The sequence below is a fragment of the Falco biarmicus genome, chromosome 3 (genome assembly GCF_023638135.1).
Source record: "Falco biarmicus isolate bFalBia1 chromosome 3, bFalBia1.pri, whole genome shotgun sequence".
Classification (NCBI taxonomy): Eukaryota; Metazoa; Chordata; class Aves; order Falconiformes; family Falconidae; genus Falco; species Falco biarmicus.
Window position 1 is genome coordinate 31,944,433 of NC_079290.1, and position 15,990 is coordinate 31,960,422.

General features: G+C 40.3%; 1 protein-coding gene across 3 annotated transcripts in view; it reads left to right on the forward strand.

The window, feature by feature from the left end:
* TRIQK (triple QxxK/R motif containing) overlaps positions 1-15,990 on the forward strand; it is a 64,495-nt gene that overhangs the window by 13,496 nt on the left and 35,009 nt on the right. Inside the window, exons 1-3 of one of the 3 annotated variants that reach the window (XM_056332452.1) lie at positions 1,429-1,492; positions 2,056-2,061; positions 4,337-4,417. In XM_056332452.1, coding sequence (XP_056188427.1) covers positions 1,429-1,492; positions 2,056-2,061; positions 4,337-4,417 — 151 coding nt within the window. Of the gene's footprint in view, positions 1-1,428; positions 1,493-2,055; positions 2,062-3,753; positions 3,858-4,336; positions 4,418-15,990 lie in introns of those variants that run through there. The other 2 variants (XM_056332450.1, XM_056332451.1) reach the window with 2 other exon arrangements.

Genomic DNA, 15,990 nt, shown 5'->3' on the forward strand with positions numbered 1-15,990 from the left:
CAGCTTCCCACTCTAAATGCAGTGGTAACACATTTTTTGCAGTAATGGGTAGTTCGCAGGGGATCTGATGTGTTCCTTGGGTTTTACCCGAGGAGGATAAAAGGCTGGTTTTGCTGCCTTGTATCTTGTAAGGGTTTTAGTTTCCATTATTTATTTAACTATGAGCTATGGAACTGACTGGTAAAAGAACAGCTCTGTCACTGCCATCAGTAAGCTTTTAATCATATTAAAAAATAATTTGGGTTATGTTCAAATTATCAACCTTCATTGCATCCAAAGAACAATTCCCCCTAACCCCTCAAAAAAAAAAATTAGAGTTAGATATCCATTTGCAATTAAGGATAAGGTACTTCTGCATATATACAGATACTCACTGTGTATTCACCTGAGTTTTCCATTACAGCTGAAGACTTGGTCCAGTACTTCCCCATTCTGTAGTGGTTCTTTTCTATCCTGAAGTTTTACTTACTTTTCTCTCAACCAACTAGCTGTATTTCAGGTACAAACCCAGTAATTTTATTGATTATTTCTTTAACATGTCCTCTGTTTAATATTTAGGCAGCTTATTGTTGAAGAATACAGACATACAATCGAATAGCATTGCTAAGAAAGTTTGTACGTGTGCGCATACACATATCTTTTGAGTGTTCACTGGTTTACACTTCAAGCCTTTTCACTATTATTAACCATTTGTATTGCACCATCAATGTACAAAGTGCAGTCTTTGTGCTATGTAGTCCCTGTACTTATTTTTTATTAGTATTTCCAAAGTCATTCATGGTGTGTTTCCATTTCATTAAAGTGATTGCTTTGAATTGTTTTTTATTGATACAAGCTGCATATGCATCAAGAATAGTGAATTGGGATCTAAACACTCCTGTCGCCAGACCTTGAATGGACATTCAGAACTGATTTATATTTCATAAAATACTATTGACAGTTGGAAGTGATAATAGGCAATTTATTGTGCATTTTAATTATTGTCAGTCACGGCTTATGAATAAAAGAGGAGGAAAAGAAAAATCATGTGTTCTTCTAAGGGTGCAAGCCTTCAAAAGTGAATTACTAGACGGGAAGAGAAAGAAAGTGAAAAAACCAGTAAAGAGGACCACAGAAACAAAGACTTATTTTGAGCTTGCAGTATCTCTGAAATAGCAATAAACAAAAAAAATTATTCCATTGGGCCTCTCTTTGTTTTCTTAAAATCTTCTTTTGTAAAAGCTTGAAAGTTGAAGAGGGCTTGTGTTGCCTTCAAGTGATCTGAAATTACTCTTGAAGAATTTTTAGTAGCTTGTAAAAAGAGCAGCGACAAACTCCCATGTTTTTTAAATGGTCATTTAAACAGTCATTAAAATTCGAGGGACCTGAATGCTGCTCAGGGTGCATTTGGCAAAGAAATACAGGAAAAGCCAGATTGTCTACTTGCTGATGTTGGAGGCCATGGAGTGGCCAGAGACAGCTGGGAAAGACTTGAGTGCAAGTTTTGTTTACAGTAAAGATGACCGATGATTCTAGGACAACCACTGCTATTTTAAATGGGGAAAAGGCACTTTTCAAATTGTTTCATGATTCATAAAGGTTCCAGGCTTTTCCTTTATGGAAATGTGATCAGAAAGTTATGTTGGAAACCACTCCTCAATAAGGTTCATAAATAATAAATATTATCTCTTATTAATCCATATTTTAGTTTAACTCTGGCTCATGGCAAGTTGCTTCCTCAGGGAATGCAGTATTCTTTATAAGAGAAGGTGATGAGCCACAGTCCCCGAGGAATTAAATTGTGAAAACAATCTCGGTTTCGTACATGCTAATATAGATCTGTTATTCCCTTTCCACATCTATCACAACACATTCTAAATTGTGGCTGATCTTTTATGCAAATAGCTGTCTTATTAGACATTGCGGCTGTATGTGCTAATGTCTCCATGGGTTTCTTGGGCGTTTGCTATCTAACCATCAAAGCGGTGGAAATGAATGATGATTACTGCATCCCTTTGAAGAACAAAGAGGAGTCGAGGTTCTAGATGCGGGAGTCAGTGATACCGAGCCACACAGGCAAACGTGAGCATCTCTTGTGGCTCATACGGAGTCGGGAAGTAATTTTTGCCTGTGTTTTCTTCTTGTGTTTTATTGGCACTGCTAAAACTGCAAGCATCTTTCACAGCTGACGTTTTGTTACAAAAGATTAGTAGGCTGTTGAAACTGAAAAAAGCAAGTCAAACAGTTTCTAGCAGTGGCATAAAAAAGCCAAGAACTAGTATTGTGGTGTAAAAATGTATCTGTTATTTCCTCAACTAGCTGAAAGTTCAAATGAGACTTTAATTTTTCACTCTTACGAAGTTATGTGAAAAACTCATGAAGTTATGTGAAAAATACAATTCAGTCAGGAGAATAGCTGGGAAGCATAATGGGCGGGGGTGGGGGGGTAGAGGAACCCCAGTGGGTTACAGTTCACTGCTTATGTGTTTTACATAAAATGGGAATATTCTCTGAATTAAACAAAAATAGTGTATGAAAGCATTAGAATACTATAACTGAGTTTTCAATTTGGGTTGAAAAATATTGGTAGTCTTCTATACCTTGTTATTATTCCTGAATACCTTTAAGAAAGGTTGAGTTTTGAGCACCTAAATTCATTTTATACCATATCCCACACTTTAAATTAGGGAGCCTGGATTTCTCACTTTACATTAAATGCCAATAATTCTTACATGACAGATAAATACAAAAGAAAGAAAAATTGTGGTTTTAAAATGCACAAATAACTGGTGGGATCATTCCTGCAGCTTAAGCCTTGTTTGAAGGTAACAAAGCAAATAATGGTGGATGTTTAGGGCTGGGATGCTGATGTTAGCCCATGCAGCAGTGCCTTGGCATGCTTTTTGACCCGTGGTTTGGCACTGCAGTGCCTTTAAGGACTGCGCTTCCCAGACAGAGTGCCTTGGCAGAGCCTGGGGAAGTTCATCGTGCCGTAGCACAGCTGGTTATGGCTAACAGAAAAGTAAAACTCCTGCAGATACTCCAAGGCCATATGTGCACAATCTGCGGGTGGTTTGTGGCTACCCACAATGGTTCAGCCAAAGTTTGCCCTTGACACGGTGCTCACCAAGGCTGGCTGGAAAAAGGCAAGTGTTGGCTGTTGTGCGTCTTCTGTGCTCAAACGGTAAATCTGACACTTCTGGAAAATGTCAGTCCTCTTGTGAGTGCGGGGGTTGGTGTCGTAGAGGTGGTCAAATGGTGGGGCTTATCATCATTGTGATGGGTGATGCCTTCAGCCCAGCCAAAATGGTCAAAAACCAGTGTTTTGAGCAACAAGAGTGGCTATAAAAGTCGGGTGGTTTTTTACTGTGGAAAAAGAGATGAAATCAGCACATTTGTAGAATCTTAGTGTATCTTTTGAGTGGCAGCTTAGTGAGGGGATGAATAAAAGACCGTAACATTTTGCACATTAAATGGATACACTGAGAGTTTGCTAGAACACTACTCGGATTATGCTTGTTCAGTTACACAGGTAGTGTGGGAGCACCAAAGAACCAAAAAGAGCATCTTTGGATGAGTGATAGTGCAGTTCCCTTTGCACTCCTAGTGTCACCTGTTTGTGTTGTGCATTGTGAGAAGCCCATTCAAGAGGCAGGATGGTTGTTACCTAAATGCATTGAAGGTGGTTTAAAGTCTCAATACGTTGGCTGAGAGGTGTAAAATGGGCACAGCCCCAGCTCTCATTTTTATTTTCCGCTTCCTTTTCATTCGCAGATCTCTAGAGCCCATGGCAGGAAGGTAGAAGAGTGTGGGGTTGCTGTGTTTTAGGTATCTGTTTCTCTCTTTTGCTCAAGGTGGCTGCAAGGCTGCATCTGCAGGTGGTTTTTCTGAGCAGTTACACCTGTAGGTGCACACATGCCTAATCCTACCTCAGACTCCTGCATGTAAACATGTTTGCCAACAATAGAACCTGCTCACAATACTACATTCACTCCCTGGTTTACTAAAGAAAAAAATTATATAGGAATGTAATTCAATGGTACCAAATGCTGAATTACAGTGCAATCAGTTTAAATACTTTTTTTAAAAAAAAATTATTCAAACTAACATGCATTCTGTAGTGTTAATAACCCATGCAATGGGGAAGAAGGTATGTTTAGAATTTATCTAATAGTCTTCAGAATAGTGATGATTAACTCCAGTGTCTCATTGTACTCTGGGAAAGCTTTATGTCTTTGTGTATAATCATGTAAATGTTGCTTGTTACAGTTTTTTCTGATGTTATAAGTCAGTGATTTCCTTAGTAACTTATATAGGAATAATGCATTTATTTATTTTTTTTTTCTGATACTGACAGTGATTTTTGGATTGAAAACGATGGGTAGAAAAGATGCCTCTACAGCAAGGACTCCTGTTGATCAGTACAGGAAACAAATAGGTAAGAGATATGAAGAAAAGTTTGTGTGCTTAAAAAAAACCCTTTTTTTTCAGTGAGACCAGTTTGTGTAACAAAATGTATAATTCCTCTTCAAAAACTTTGTTTCGCTGGTGAGTGGTGCAAAATAATGAGCACTCCAACAAAACTTTTTTTTTTGTGTACTGTTGACTAATTCATTCAGCAAAACCTTTTATGAAGACGGTGTTTCAAGTAACTTGATAAATTCTGTGTTCTGTGTTTGGAAATACTAGTGGGATACTGCAGTGCAGCGGCTCCATGATGTTTCTGAACTGTTGGAAATTTCCTGATTTTCTTGTTTGTCTCCAGTTTAAAATATGGGCATTTCTGACAAAATACTCTTCCTGCTTGTAACAATTTTTTATACTGAACATTACAGACCTTTACACTGTATAACTGCATTTTTTCTCACAGTAATGCAATACTTTTAACATGTGTAATAATTTATTTTCCTAGGTCTTTTTCTGTTCTTACCCACTGTATATGTAGGTAACTTGTATACAAAGTCCACACATGCACACAGATGAATGCATACATGTACACATGCACACAGATGCCTACGTAGCAGACTCAAATCCCTATTTCTTTGCTTAAATGCAAAGGTAAGTGACTTATTTTTGGAATACATATGTGAGCATTCTGTCTCTCTAGGTGTTAAAATATTGTATTTTTTCTATTATTTAAAAGTTCGTATATAAGATGAAGTACCTTAATCTATACTCAGTTACTTAAGTAGATTACTTTGTTTTACAGTTGCTAAGCACCCACATCTGTGTTTAAATATGCAGAAAAATAGCAAGTGTCTGGGAAAAAAGGTTGTTTATAATGTACATCCTCATGGTGAAAGAGCTAGGGCTGTGTGAACAATCTTATTTTTATCATGTCTTAATTCTTTTAGTGCTGCCTTATTATTTTGATGTAACTGCTTTAATCATCTTTTCTGCATTTAAAGTTGGAAGTAAGGGACTACTTTGTCTTTTATTTGTTTGGGATAGCTGTGGAATGCTCTGTGTTTCCTAATCTTGGCCACTTGTGTGGCTGGCTTCCTCAGTTCATTCTCTGAGAATGTGACTGAAAACTTCTGAGTTCCTTTGTGGATGAGGAGCAGATATGCTGAAAAACGTTTACATAGATGTGCTCTGTGCTTTTGTGAGATTTGGGTTTTGTGCAGAAAACATTGCAAGGAAACTATTATTGAGCAGAAGATGACACCACAAATATTTCACCATGGGACATTTGGGACAACTTGTTCCCTGTAACTGGATGTTTGGATAGAGGATGATTGCATCAGCTTTCTGGCATTTTCTCCCCATGTTTTTCATTGCGGTCACTTCTTTTTCAGCCACCTCCTTTAGGGTTGCTTTTCTTCCTTTTGTGAACACCTTCAGGTGGCCATGGTGGGAGTTGTTTTATGAAGTCCTCTGCAGGGTGAAAGAGACTGGTGATTTCTAGTGGAATCCCTGGAGAGGAGGCTGGGCTGCTGGAGGACCACAGGGGTATGAAGCTGCATCTGAGACTCACAAAATTACCTCCTGCTCTTCCACAGCTTGGGCTATTACTTGCACATTTGTACCGTGGGGCACCAGGGTTGCACATCTCATACCTGTGAGGTGCCAGGACTGATCAGCTGTGCCTTGAGCAGGGGAGAGGGCACTGTGCTGTAGCGAGGGGGCGAGAGTATTTGTACCACAGCCCAGCACTCAGGGGGATCCTGTTATATTGCTGACTCTCCAGTTTCGGGCTAGCCTGTAGTCTGAACAGTTTGACACCTTCCCTGTTGTTCAATGCAGCGCTGTGATCCACTGAGTACTGCAAAATACAGTGTCTGAGGGGACTCATAATAAGGTCATTTTCCTTAGATGCAACGCATTGCTCTTAACTTGGCAAAAGCAAGCATTAAAAATTATTGTAGGGAAGAATGTCACACTGGCAGGCAAATGAACTATATAACCCGGGAGGTGTTTCTATGATTGTAGTATTCCTTTGAGGACAGAGCGCGAGGACTAAAATAGACTATCCACTGCCTTTTGCTCTGGTGATGGTTGTTTAAGCTCCCACTTTGGTCATTCACTGATATAGCCATAGAGTTTGCCAATGGAAATTAATTCTCTGAACTTAATGAATCTGAGGGGGTTGAAAATTTATGGATATGGTTTTATACTTTAATGTTGTGGGCGTGTTTGAGTTTTATGTATAAGCATTTGGGGCTAGCTTTAGGTCTGGTAGCTGAGCTTAGTGGAGCAATCCCTCTGGTCTCATTATGCCTTTAGGTGTATTATAGGACAAATAGGTGTATTACTGAGAAATATTGTCCATTAAAGAACTTTCCTTGTCATAGTGAATATGGAAATCTTTTTTTTTTTTTGCCATTACTTGATTTTTTCCTACTTAAATAGTTTTGCTGTAAGTGATAGTAAGTCACTTTATTACTTTATTACAGAATCACAAGATGGCTGAGGTTGGCAGGGACATCTGGAGGTCCTCTGGTCCAACCCCCCTGTTCAAGCAGGGCCACCTAGAGCCAGTTGCCCAGGACAGTGTCCAGATGGCTTTTTAATGTCTTCAAGGAGGGGGAACTTCACAACCTCTGTGGACAACTTGTTCCTGTGTTTGACTACCCTCAAAGTAAAACGTTTTTTCTTACGTGTTCCGGTGTGTGCCCGTTGCCTCTGGTCCTGTCACGGGGCACCACTGAGAAAAGCCTGGATCCATCCTCTTTGCACCCTCCCTTCAGGTATTTATATGCATTGATGAGGTCTCCCTTGAGCCTACTCCTGGGTAAACAGTCCAGGTCTCTCAGCCTTTCCTCACAGGAGAGATGCTCCAGATCCTTAATTTTAACTCCTCTTGATCTAGTTCTTCATAATCTGATTTCACTCAGATACTTATTGGAAATTATGCAGAAAGAATTCCAGTTTTTTTTTCTTAAAATCCATTCATCAAATAATCCCTGGATTTGGCAGTTTAGGTGCTTTTGCAGGGATACTTTTGTGTGAGGCTGTTCAGTAGAAGACCCCCCAGAATACAGAACACTGTCATGCTGCAGGCTCATCTGTTTTGGAGGTGAATGTTTGATCGCCCTTTCCCAGACAGGTTATATCTAGAAACAGTGGGCAAAGGGAGGATACTTGGGGCCTGTCTTTAAATACGTTTGATAAATACATGTTTTTAAAGTTCTAAATTCATGCTTGGAGTGATTGCGGTCCTTCCTTTCCAGGTGTTCAGTATTTATGGATTCTTGAAAATATTATGATGGATGCTGGTTGAAAAGCTCTCTCTTGCTGACTAATAGTGTGGTGTTATTCTTTAGCTTATGATTTAATGTTTTCTAGCCTTGCTGGATAGAAGGTAACCAGATTGAAACATTTTTAATACCTTTTTTTTTAATGGAAAATGGCAGTCTTCAAGGAATAACATGTCACAAAGTCATGTCAGCTTCAGCACAATTTTCGGTTAGATGTTTGGTGGAGTAATTTGAAATAAAAGCAGACTTTTAATTTAATTTTGTTCCAAGCTTTCTGTTTTGTTCCGAGTTTCCATACGGCATGCCACATGTTTGCCCTGTGCCACAGTTCAAGTTCATGTTGATCACTTCGCTTCAGCTGTTTGCCTTTTTCTCTCCTCCATGAGTGCAGGATCACTCATGTCTTGTTTGCCACTGTGCCGTTAGCGGTTGCTTTTCGCTTCAGTAGCATTTTCAGAGGATTCCCCCAGCACAGAGATTGATATTGCTCTTCTTTGTCAGTTGGCTTTCAGCCATCTCTCCAGCCACCAGCCAAAATTTCTCTGTAGTGCCTCTTGTTCAGCAAGTGCTCCAGTATCCGACAGTGGCAACTGCCTTTTCCGTGGGGAGCAGAGGCAGCCTTTTAGTTACCAGACCAAACTGGCACTAGCTTCGTGAAGACTGTCCCCAAGTGGGACAGGCAGCAACAGCAGAGACCTTTTCAAACTGTCTTAGACTGTGCCTGGAGGAGGGAGGATGGCACCAAGGGAATCTCTCCCTGTTCAGTTCCCCATGAGCAGCCGAGGCTGTGGAGGAGGCGTGAGGAAAAGTAATTTTTATGCTCTTTATTCAGCTCTCTCTCACATACCCAAACATATACCTGTAGTGCAACAGCAAACAGGGCAGCTCTTCTGCATAGCATTTCCTTCTCACTGCTGCTGTTTGTGCTGCTGTGCTTAATTTGCTGGGATCAGAGGAAAGGTGTGAGGCAGTTTGCATCTTTCTGCATTTATGCAGCTTTGCTCAGCAAATGCTGTGAAAATAGCAACAGGTTTTGCACCATATTTGCTTTGTTTACTGTTATGTGTGCTTTAAGTTCCCAGAACAATTCCACATGTATATTTTCCATCCGTCTTCATCTGGTGTGTCGCTTGCTCGGCATGGAAGCCGCAGGATTTGTGGGTAGTGTTCATGACTCGTGTGATTGCGGGATCCTAAGCAGGCATACTGAGAGGATTATAGCATAACTAAAACCTGGTCTACAAATCAGGAATAGACATACTTTTGGCTCCCGTTACTATTGTGTTGCTGTAGCATAATTTTTCATGAGGAGAGGTTGTTTGCCAATCATTCAACCTCCAATTTGTAGACTTAAAGGTCTGCTTATTGTCTGCTCTGTATCTTGACTTGCTAGCTTGATCCTGTAGGGGCTGGAGCTTGTATAGGCATAGCCCAGGGTATCTGTGGAGTAAACGAGGCTCCTCACATCCCCTAGGAAGGAGTAAAAGTTATGAATGAAAATAAATTCTCTTTTTGTTTTGGAAAGCACAAGGTGCTAGTCTGAGCACAAATGGCTGGTGGTGGAGGTGGAGCTTGCTGGCACAGCACACGCAGAGTGATGGGGGGTGGTGAGGGGGACTGGGTGGGAGTCCTGAGCCCCTGGCTGTAGCAGCGCAGGAGAAGAGAGAGAACTGCCCACCTGAACTAACAGATAAAACTGTGGGTAAAACTCACCCCTTTTAAAACTCCTCGGTGTGAGGAACTGGTGACTTGTTCAGAAGAACAACACCTCATCCTAGTGCCAAGGGTTACGGTCCCACTGTAGCCCTGATGAGAAGGAGAAGAGCTTGTCTCCCAGCGTGAGCATGGTGGCCAGAGCTGGGCTCCGTTGCCTCCCAGCTTCCTGCTCAGAGTAGCTCAGCTGGGTGATTGCAAAGGAAAGCAGTCCCAGTCGCCCAAACCAGGCATCGTTTGTGGTAGTACGGTTGCACTGGCAATATGAAGGAATAGACCTTGGATGGACGGATGGGTGGGTGGGTGGATGGATAGATGGGTGGACGGATGGGGACTAGCGGCAGCAAGAACATCTCTGGTGTTCCCACCTTCAGCTACAAGCTCAGGTGTGAGCATGGACCTGTTGGCTCCCTGTCTCCAGAGGGAAGCCCTTCTTGTGGCAGATTGCCACTTCCACTTGCCCTGCTGCTAAAAGAAGCATCTTTACTTTCTACCAGCTCACCTTTTTCTCTCTTTTCTGTTATTGCTTGTCTTCTCTTTTTACAGTTAATATCCCTCCTCCACCTTCCTTATCTTAAGCCATTATATACTCAAAGCAAACTGGCCACTAACAGTCTTCCTTTTTGGCTTAATAAAAGGAATAGTGTTACATTTTGATACTTTCTTCTGAAATATATTACATACTTTGAAGTGAAATGTGATTGTTTTGCTTTGGATCAGGAAATGTTTATCAGCATGAAAATTTTAGATTTCATTGCTGAAACAACAGCAACAGCAGCAACAGCAAAAAAAGTTTCGACTGAGTTTTTGCTGAAAATTTCAAATTTGTACCATTTGTCACAAAATGGGAATTCCTCTATCTTTTGTCTTTTAAGAAAAGGCATAGGACCAGAAGGCAGCATTTGTATCATCAAGATTGTTCTCCACTGCCACAGCCAAAGATGTAGCAGGACTGATGTTAATGGAATGAAAATTCTCCAAACTATTTTTTTAATTAGTCATCTCCACCCCCACCTCTGTTTGATGTCAGTCACCTATTTATTGGAGGAAAGGCAGAGAGAGGAAAAGTACAGAAACAAATACTTGTTATTCCAAGTTGAGACAAAAAGGGAAGAGTCCTCTCCTACTATTTAGTTAGAGTGTAAAAACAACCCAAGGAATAGGCAGTTCCAGTGCGCGGCGTGCCCTTTTTTTTTTTTTTTTTTGCATGTGGAATATTACATTTAATCTCTTGAATTCTTCTAGTAAAAATGTACTATTAAGCACATAATAAAGAGAAGTAGGAAAAAACCCTCCTTTTGCTATTACGTGTGACTGTTGACAAGTTTTACAATCTTTTCCTATGCTGAACTTCATAGAATTTCAGAGTGGTGTGCTACAGATACCACGTGTAGTCCCTTTTCTTTTGTTTGGGAGGAGGTTTTATGAAGAATTAAATTTCTTTGCCACAAAAATTGAACTAGGTATTTGGTCAGTGGTTGCTGTTTTGATTTCAGTTTTGTGCCAGTGGCATCACTTCTTGGAAACTAAAGCAGGAGCAGCTGAGGAAAACACTGCTATGAAGTGAAGCCTAGTCTGGCTGTACTAATTTAATCCACATTTTGTGATGATTGGGATGTCTTCAAATATGTTCTGTGAAGGCTGATGATGGATTTTAAGCACATACAGTATGTGATCACTTATTTTTTAAAGTTCAAAGCAGTAAAGCTGTATTTTATTGCCTTGGCTTGAAGCATAAAAGGTGGTGGTAGATCTGGATATGTACTACTGTTTGCGTGGGTATTATTTAGGTTTTGTTTGCTGGACAGATGCAGCCCCAGCCTGAGCAGGGACAGGAGGGGCAACTGTAGAGCCAGGGGGCTGTGGGAGCATGTGCACACACCATGCAGAGATGCTGAGGAGTAAGGCGTTGTATCTAACCCTTGGCTGCCATCTCTTCTCCACAGCAAAATCCTAATTTCTTTGAACTTGTTTGATTATACTACTTTTACTATATATTTATGCTACGCTTGTTTAGTACTTTTATACAGATGGAGGTTCATAATCTGCTCTTATTTTAATCTCATCAACAATATCACCATTTCACTCAGCGGAGTTGCTACAAACTCTTCATAGGTGTAAAAGAGTGAAATTCGACATGCTGTTTCCAACTGCTGAACTGCATTTCAGCATGGTGTTATTTCAAGCACCTGCAGTTCCTGTAAGGTATGTGGTATCTACAGGGCTCTTGCAATGATATATGTTTGTGCTTGTACTTTCAGGTTCTGATCGATTCTTCAATGGATTCATTTCTGCAGTCAAAAAAAATCAACCTAAACCAACTTTTTTGCATCCTCTCCAAAATACATAAAAAATTCATTATAGACACATCAGCATGTATAAATTACATTCAGAGGCAGAGCAGTTTAACATTTTTAGAAATTCATCAAGCTTTGAAAATCTTAGCTCGTATGTGTGAAGGGTGGACTTCAGAGTACTCATATCTCAATGTGAATCTGTAAATCTAACTTTAGACACCCATTTCTAAAAAAATCTCAGACCTAATTCTTCTGTGTATACAGTGTTCATATATATGCATTCTCTGCATGTGGTGCATGTGCTTATATTTGTAGTTAATATTATGTCAATATAAATGCAAGGAGAATTGGGCAGTGAACTACAATCTGATTTCCTTGTATTTCATCATAAGCCAGCAGTGCAGAAGGCTAAGAGTGAAATGCCCAGTGCACATGCATCGATCAAGATGTGCTTGATAGATGTTTAAGGTGGACATAATGCATAGTTGTAACTGTATTTCTCCAGTTGCAATGCTATGAGATGTAGTGCTTTTTTTTTTCCCTTTTGGTGCAGTTCAGTTTTGTCCAGCCATTGTCCCCCAGCGGAGGGTGGCAGTCTGTTAGACCTGCGCTGCTCCTCTGCTGTCTGGACTAGCAGAAATGAAGACAGCAGGGAGTCTGGCGAGCATTGCAGGGGTCGCTGGTCTAAGAAGAAAGACATAGAATCCCATTGGCTCAATTCAAGAGATTCAACTGAAGGAACTTTTGTATTTTCAGGACATGACCATGTGCATTATGTAGTTCAACAGGTATTGCACCTATTTATGGCCTTAAAAAAATGCGTTGGATGTCTGTGTTCAGGGTAAGCATGATCATGGAACAGTCATCTGGCTTTTGTAATGAATTTGTTCACATTGGTGATTGCTATCGTGCGGTCCATTAACTGCACATTGTCAGGGATTTCTGTAACTGGTTTGTATTAAAAATATTTTTTCAGTGGAAGTTTTTGCTTCTATTATGCCTTATTTTGGAAGAAAGTTAGGAACTGGCTGCATTGTGGTTTTCGAGGTCTCGAGCTATTTATGGGATTGTCTGCTAGGCTCAACATATTACTTGCAGGCTTTAAGTGTTGGATGGGAAATGAAGTAACGGCAGCAGGAGGATGATCTCAGTAAGATCAAACTGCTAGAATGAAAATATAAAAAGGCGGTTGCTTAATCTGAATTAGAGTTACAGAAATCGCAAACATCATGTGACTAGCTTTTGCTTTTGCTTGATGGTAAAGGCTGATTAAAAATAAGCAGTATTGAAAGTATTCACACATTCAAAGTTAGAGATTTTTCATTTGTATAGCAGTTGGATCAGTACAGCAAAGTACCACAAAGTGAACAAAGAGCTCTACAATAAGAATTGGAATGTGGGAAGTCAAATACACTGCTCTGACTGAGCGCTCTGGTTGCAGTTAATTTACGGATAATATAAGGCAAGTAACTAATCTGTTGTTTAATCTCTGAAATGCTTTACTTGAAATCTGGTCCTTGTCATCATCCCAGCTACACAGATACCATATTTACCATGGGACCAATTGAGTTTTGTTCTGCTAAGCTACTGGTACTGTTCTAAAATTACTCATATATTAAATAATATTTTCAGAATTTTGACTGCCTGTTAAATAGAAAAGGTGGAAAAAGCCTGCCTTTTCCTTAGTTTATTTTCTGTGAATATCTTACCATTATTGCCATATCTGCATTGGTGCTGTAAGATTTGTAGCAATGGTGATACCCTTGATTGTGATATTTGATTTTTCATTAACAAAATAACAGTAATTTTAGAATGCATAGGTTTTTTGTTAGAAATAATTTTCTTATGGTATTTTAATCAAATACCGGTGAGCTTTCTCGTTCATAAAGATTGGGGTTTGGATGATCAAGGGTGTGATAGGTAAGAGGATGTGATGCAGCTCATCACTAAATCACTTGTTCAGGTTCAGCCTAGGTGATAGTCATGGGAAGATGGTAACTGCCTGGCAGATGTTGGGTGGCATTTATGATGCAATGTTTGTGCATTCAGTTCCTAGTGGAGAAGTGTTGAAAAACATCATTATTTGTTGGCAGTCAAAACAGAGAGGCGCTGAATAATGAACTAGCATATGGAGTGAAAGTGTCTCAGCGTTAGCCATGGTCCCTTCAGCTCAAGGTTACAGCACACTGGCGAGAGTGTGTCCCAGATTCACTGAAGCTGTTGTAAGTCTAAACTCAGAGGGTGCCTTAAATCCCTCAGCTTTGGACCTCCTGAGCATAGTGCTCGTGCTGACCTGCCTCTTAGCAGTGCTAATTAACTTTGCCACAATACTGTGTGTTATGGCAGTGCATCTCCTGCTTTGAAGCTGGCTGCTACCTAACCAGTTCACAGACAGAATGAGCGTGCAACTGTTTGTGTAGACATGACCTGAGGGATCTTCAGTCACTGTCACTGAAGAGCTGGAACAAGTTATAAATTGAAAGTAGAATGCAAGTGGGGCCTCCTAGGAGTTTCACAGGCATTGAGGGAGATGTGTAAGAATAATCTCTGCAGGCTTCTGTTCTAATGAGTGAAAGGTATGAGTTTAGGCTGGTGATTCACATCTTCACTTGTAGGTTAAACAAGGTTGGTACTGCTTTCTGGTACAGAGGCCAACTGGCATCAGTGACTCTGAGCATACTGTTAAATTCTTTTATCCTTAAAAGAGAGTGGCTGCTGGCAAACTGCTTGTTGAAAATTGTTCCAGGTGCATGTTAACTCTTGAGCCATGTGTAGGAGTTGCTTGGGAGAGGGTTGCTCTGGACACAGACTGTGCCAGGGACTGTTATAACAATTGCAATGTGCGTGCCATTGATTTCCAGTTCCTATTGGCATGGTAGAATACATTTGGACACCTACAACCAGATAGCCAGAGGGTACAGTTTGACATTACAAAGTAATCTCTAGCAACACTTACCTGTCTCTACTTGTTCCTGTTGCCATGTCACAGTGTATACTATACCATCCTCTGGGGTGGCACAGTGGAGCAAATATGCATTGGAGAGCAGGATGGTGCACTGTAGTGTGTGGTAAGACTCAAGTCAACAACTGCCATAAGCCAGTATTGCTGTTGAACATATTGCAAAGCCAAGTGTGTCACACAACCTTGAGTGAGTCTAGGAAGAGTCTTTATTCCATGTAACATGCGTAACGAACAGATTACGAACTGTAAGAAGGGTTTGCTTCCTGTGCGGGTTTCCCCCGGCTTCTTAGAATCACTTTTGATTTCAGTCCAGTGGCCTCTGTAGGTCAAATCAGTACTACTGCCTGAATTACTTTATGAATAATAACTATGATAGTGTAAATCTGTCTATTTATAGAGGTATTTTACGCTGTCTGCAGTGAAAAATGGTGTCTTCTATAGTTGAGGAAGGCACACCAAAACCTGAATGCAGTTCTTTTTTTGGCACAGCCTTTTCCATAACGTTCAGGTATAGGTACAGTGTCTTTTGCCTACTGAACATTAGAGAGAAATGGAGTGAAGTAAGTACTGGTATTATCTCTGAAGAAATAGTTTTCCAGAAAAGATAGGCTGGGGTCTGCTGTGTCTTTTCTGGAATAGACGGGGACTGTGCAAACTAGAATGCACTGCACAGGGAGAAACATTGAATAAATTGCAAATCAAATAGAACTGAAGGTACAATCCTTAACATACTTCATAGTGTGAAGTGTCTCAGAAAATCAACCTGCTAAGTACAATACCAGATGGAAACGATTGGTAGAGTTACAAGAAAATCAGACTCATGTCTGTAACACAGGAGGCTCCACGTATCTTGATAGGCAGCTTGGAAAACCACAGACTCCATAGCATATATTCCACGGAAGAGTTTCTGTCCTAATGGCTTCATGGAAAAAGTGAGTATGACCTGTTGTGTTTGTGCAGAAAAAAGTATCAAATTCTAATGAGGAATTGTCATGAAAAGGACAAAGAGGGAAGTACTTTCATGTACTCCTCAAAGAGAGAGAGATTAAAACATTCTGGTTGTGGGCAAAGCAGAAAGAATGTAGTCCACAGAGGATTGTCTTCCCTATCTTACTTCTGTCACTGATGCAAAAAGAGAAATTAAAAAGCATAGTTCATGGTTGACTTTTTTGCTTTATCCAACTACCTTTCAGGTAATTTTTTAGTCTGAAGAGAAACAAACACTTCCTACAGTCAGGAGGCCATGGTAGGAAGGTTGGATTTTATGGTGGTGGAGATTTGGACAGGTATCTGACACTACTGAATTTAGCAAACTTACTTCAGATGCTTATCCTTGTAA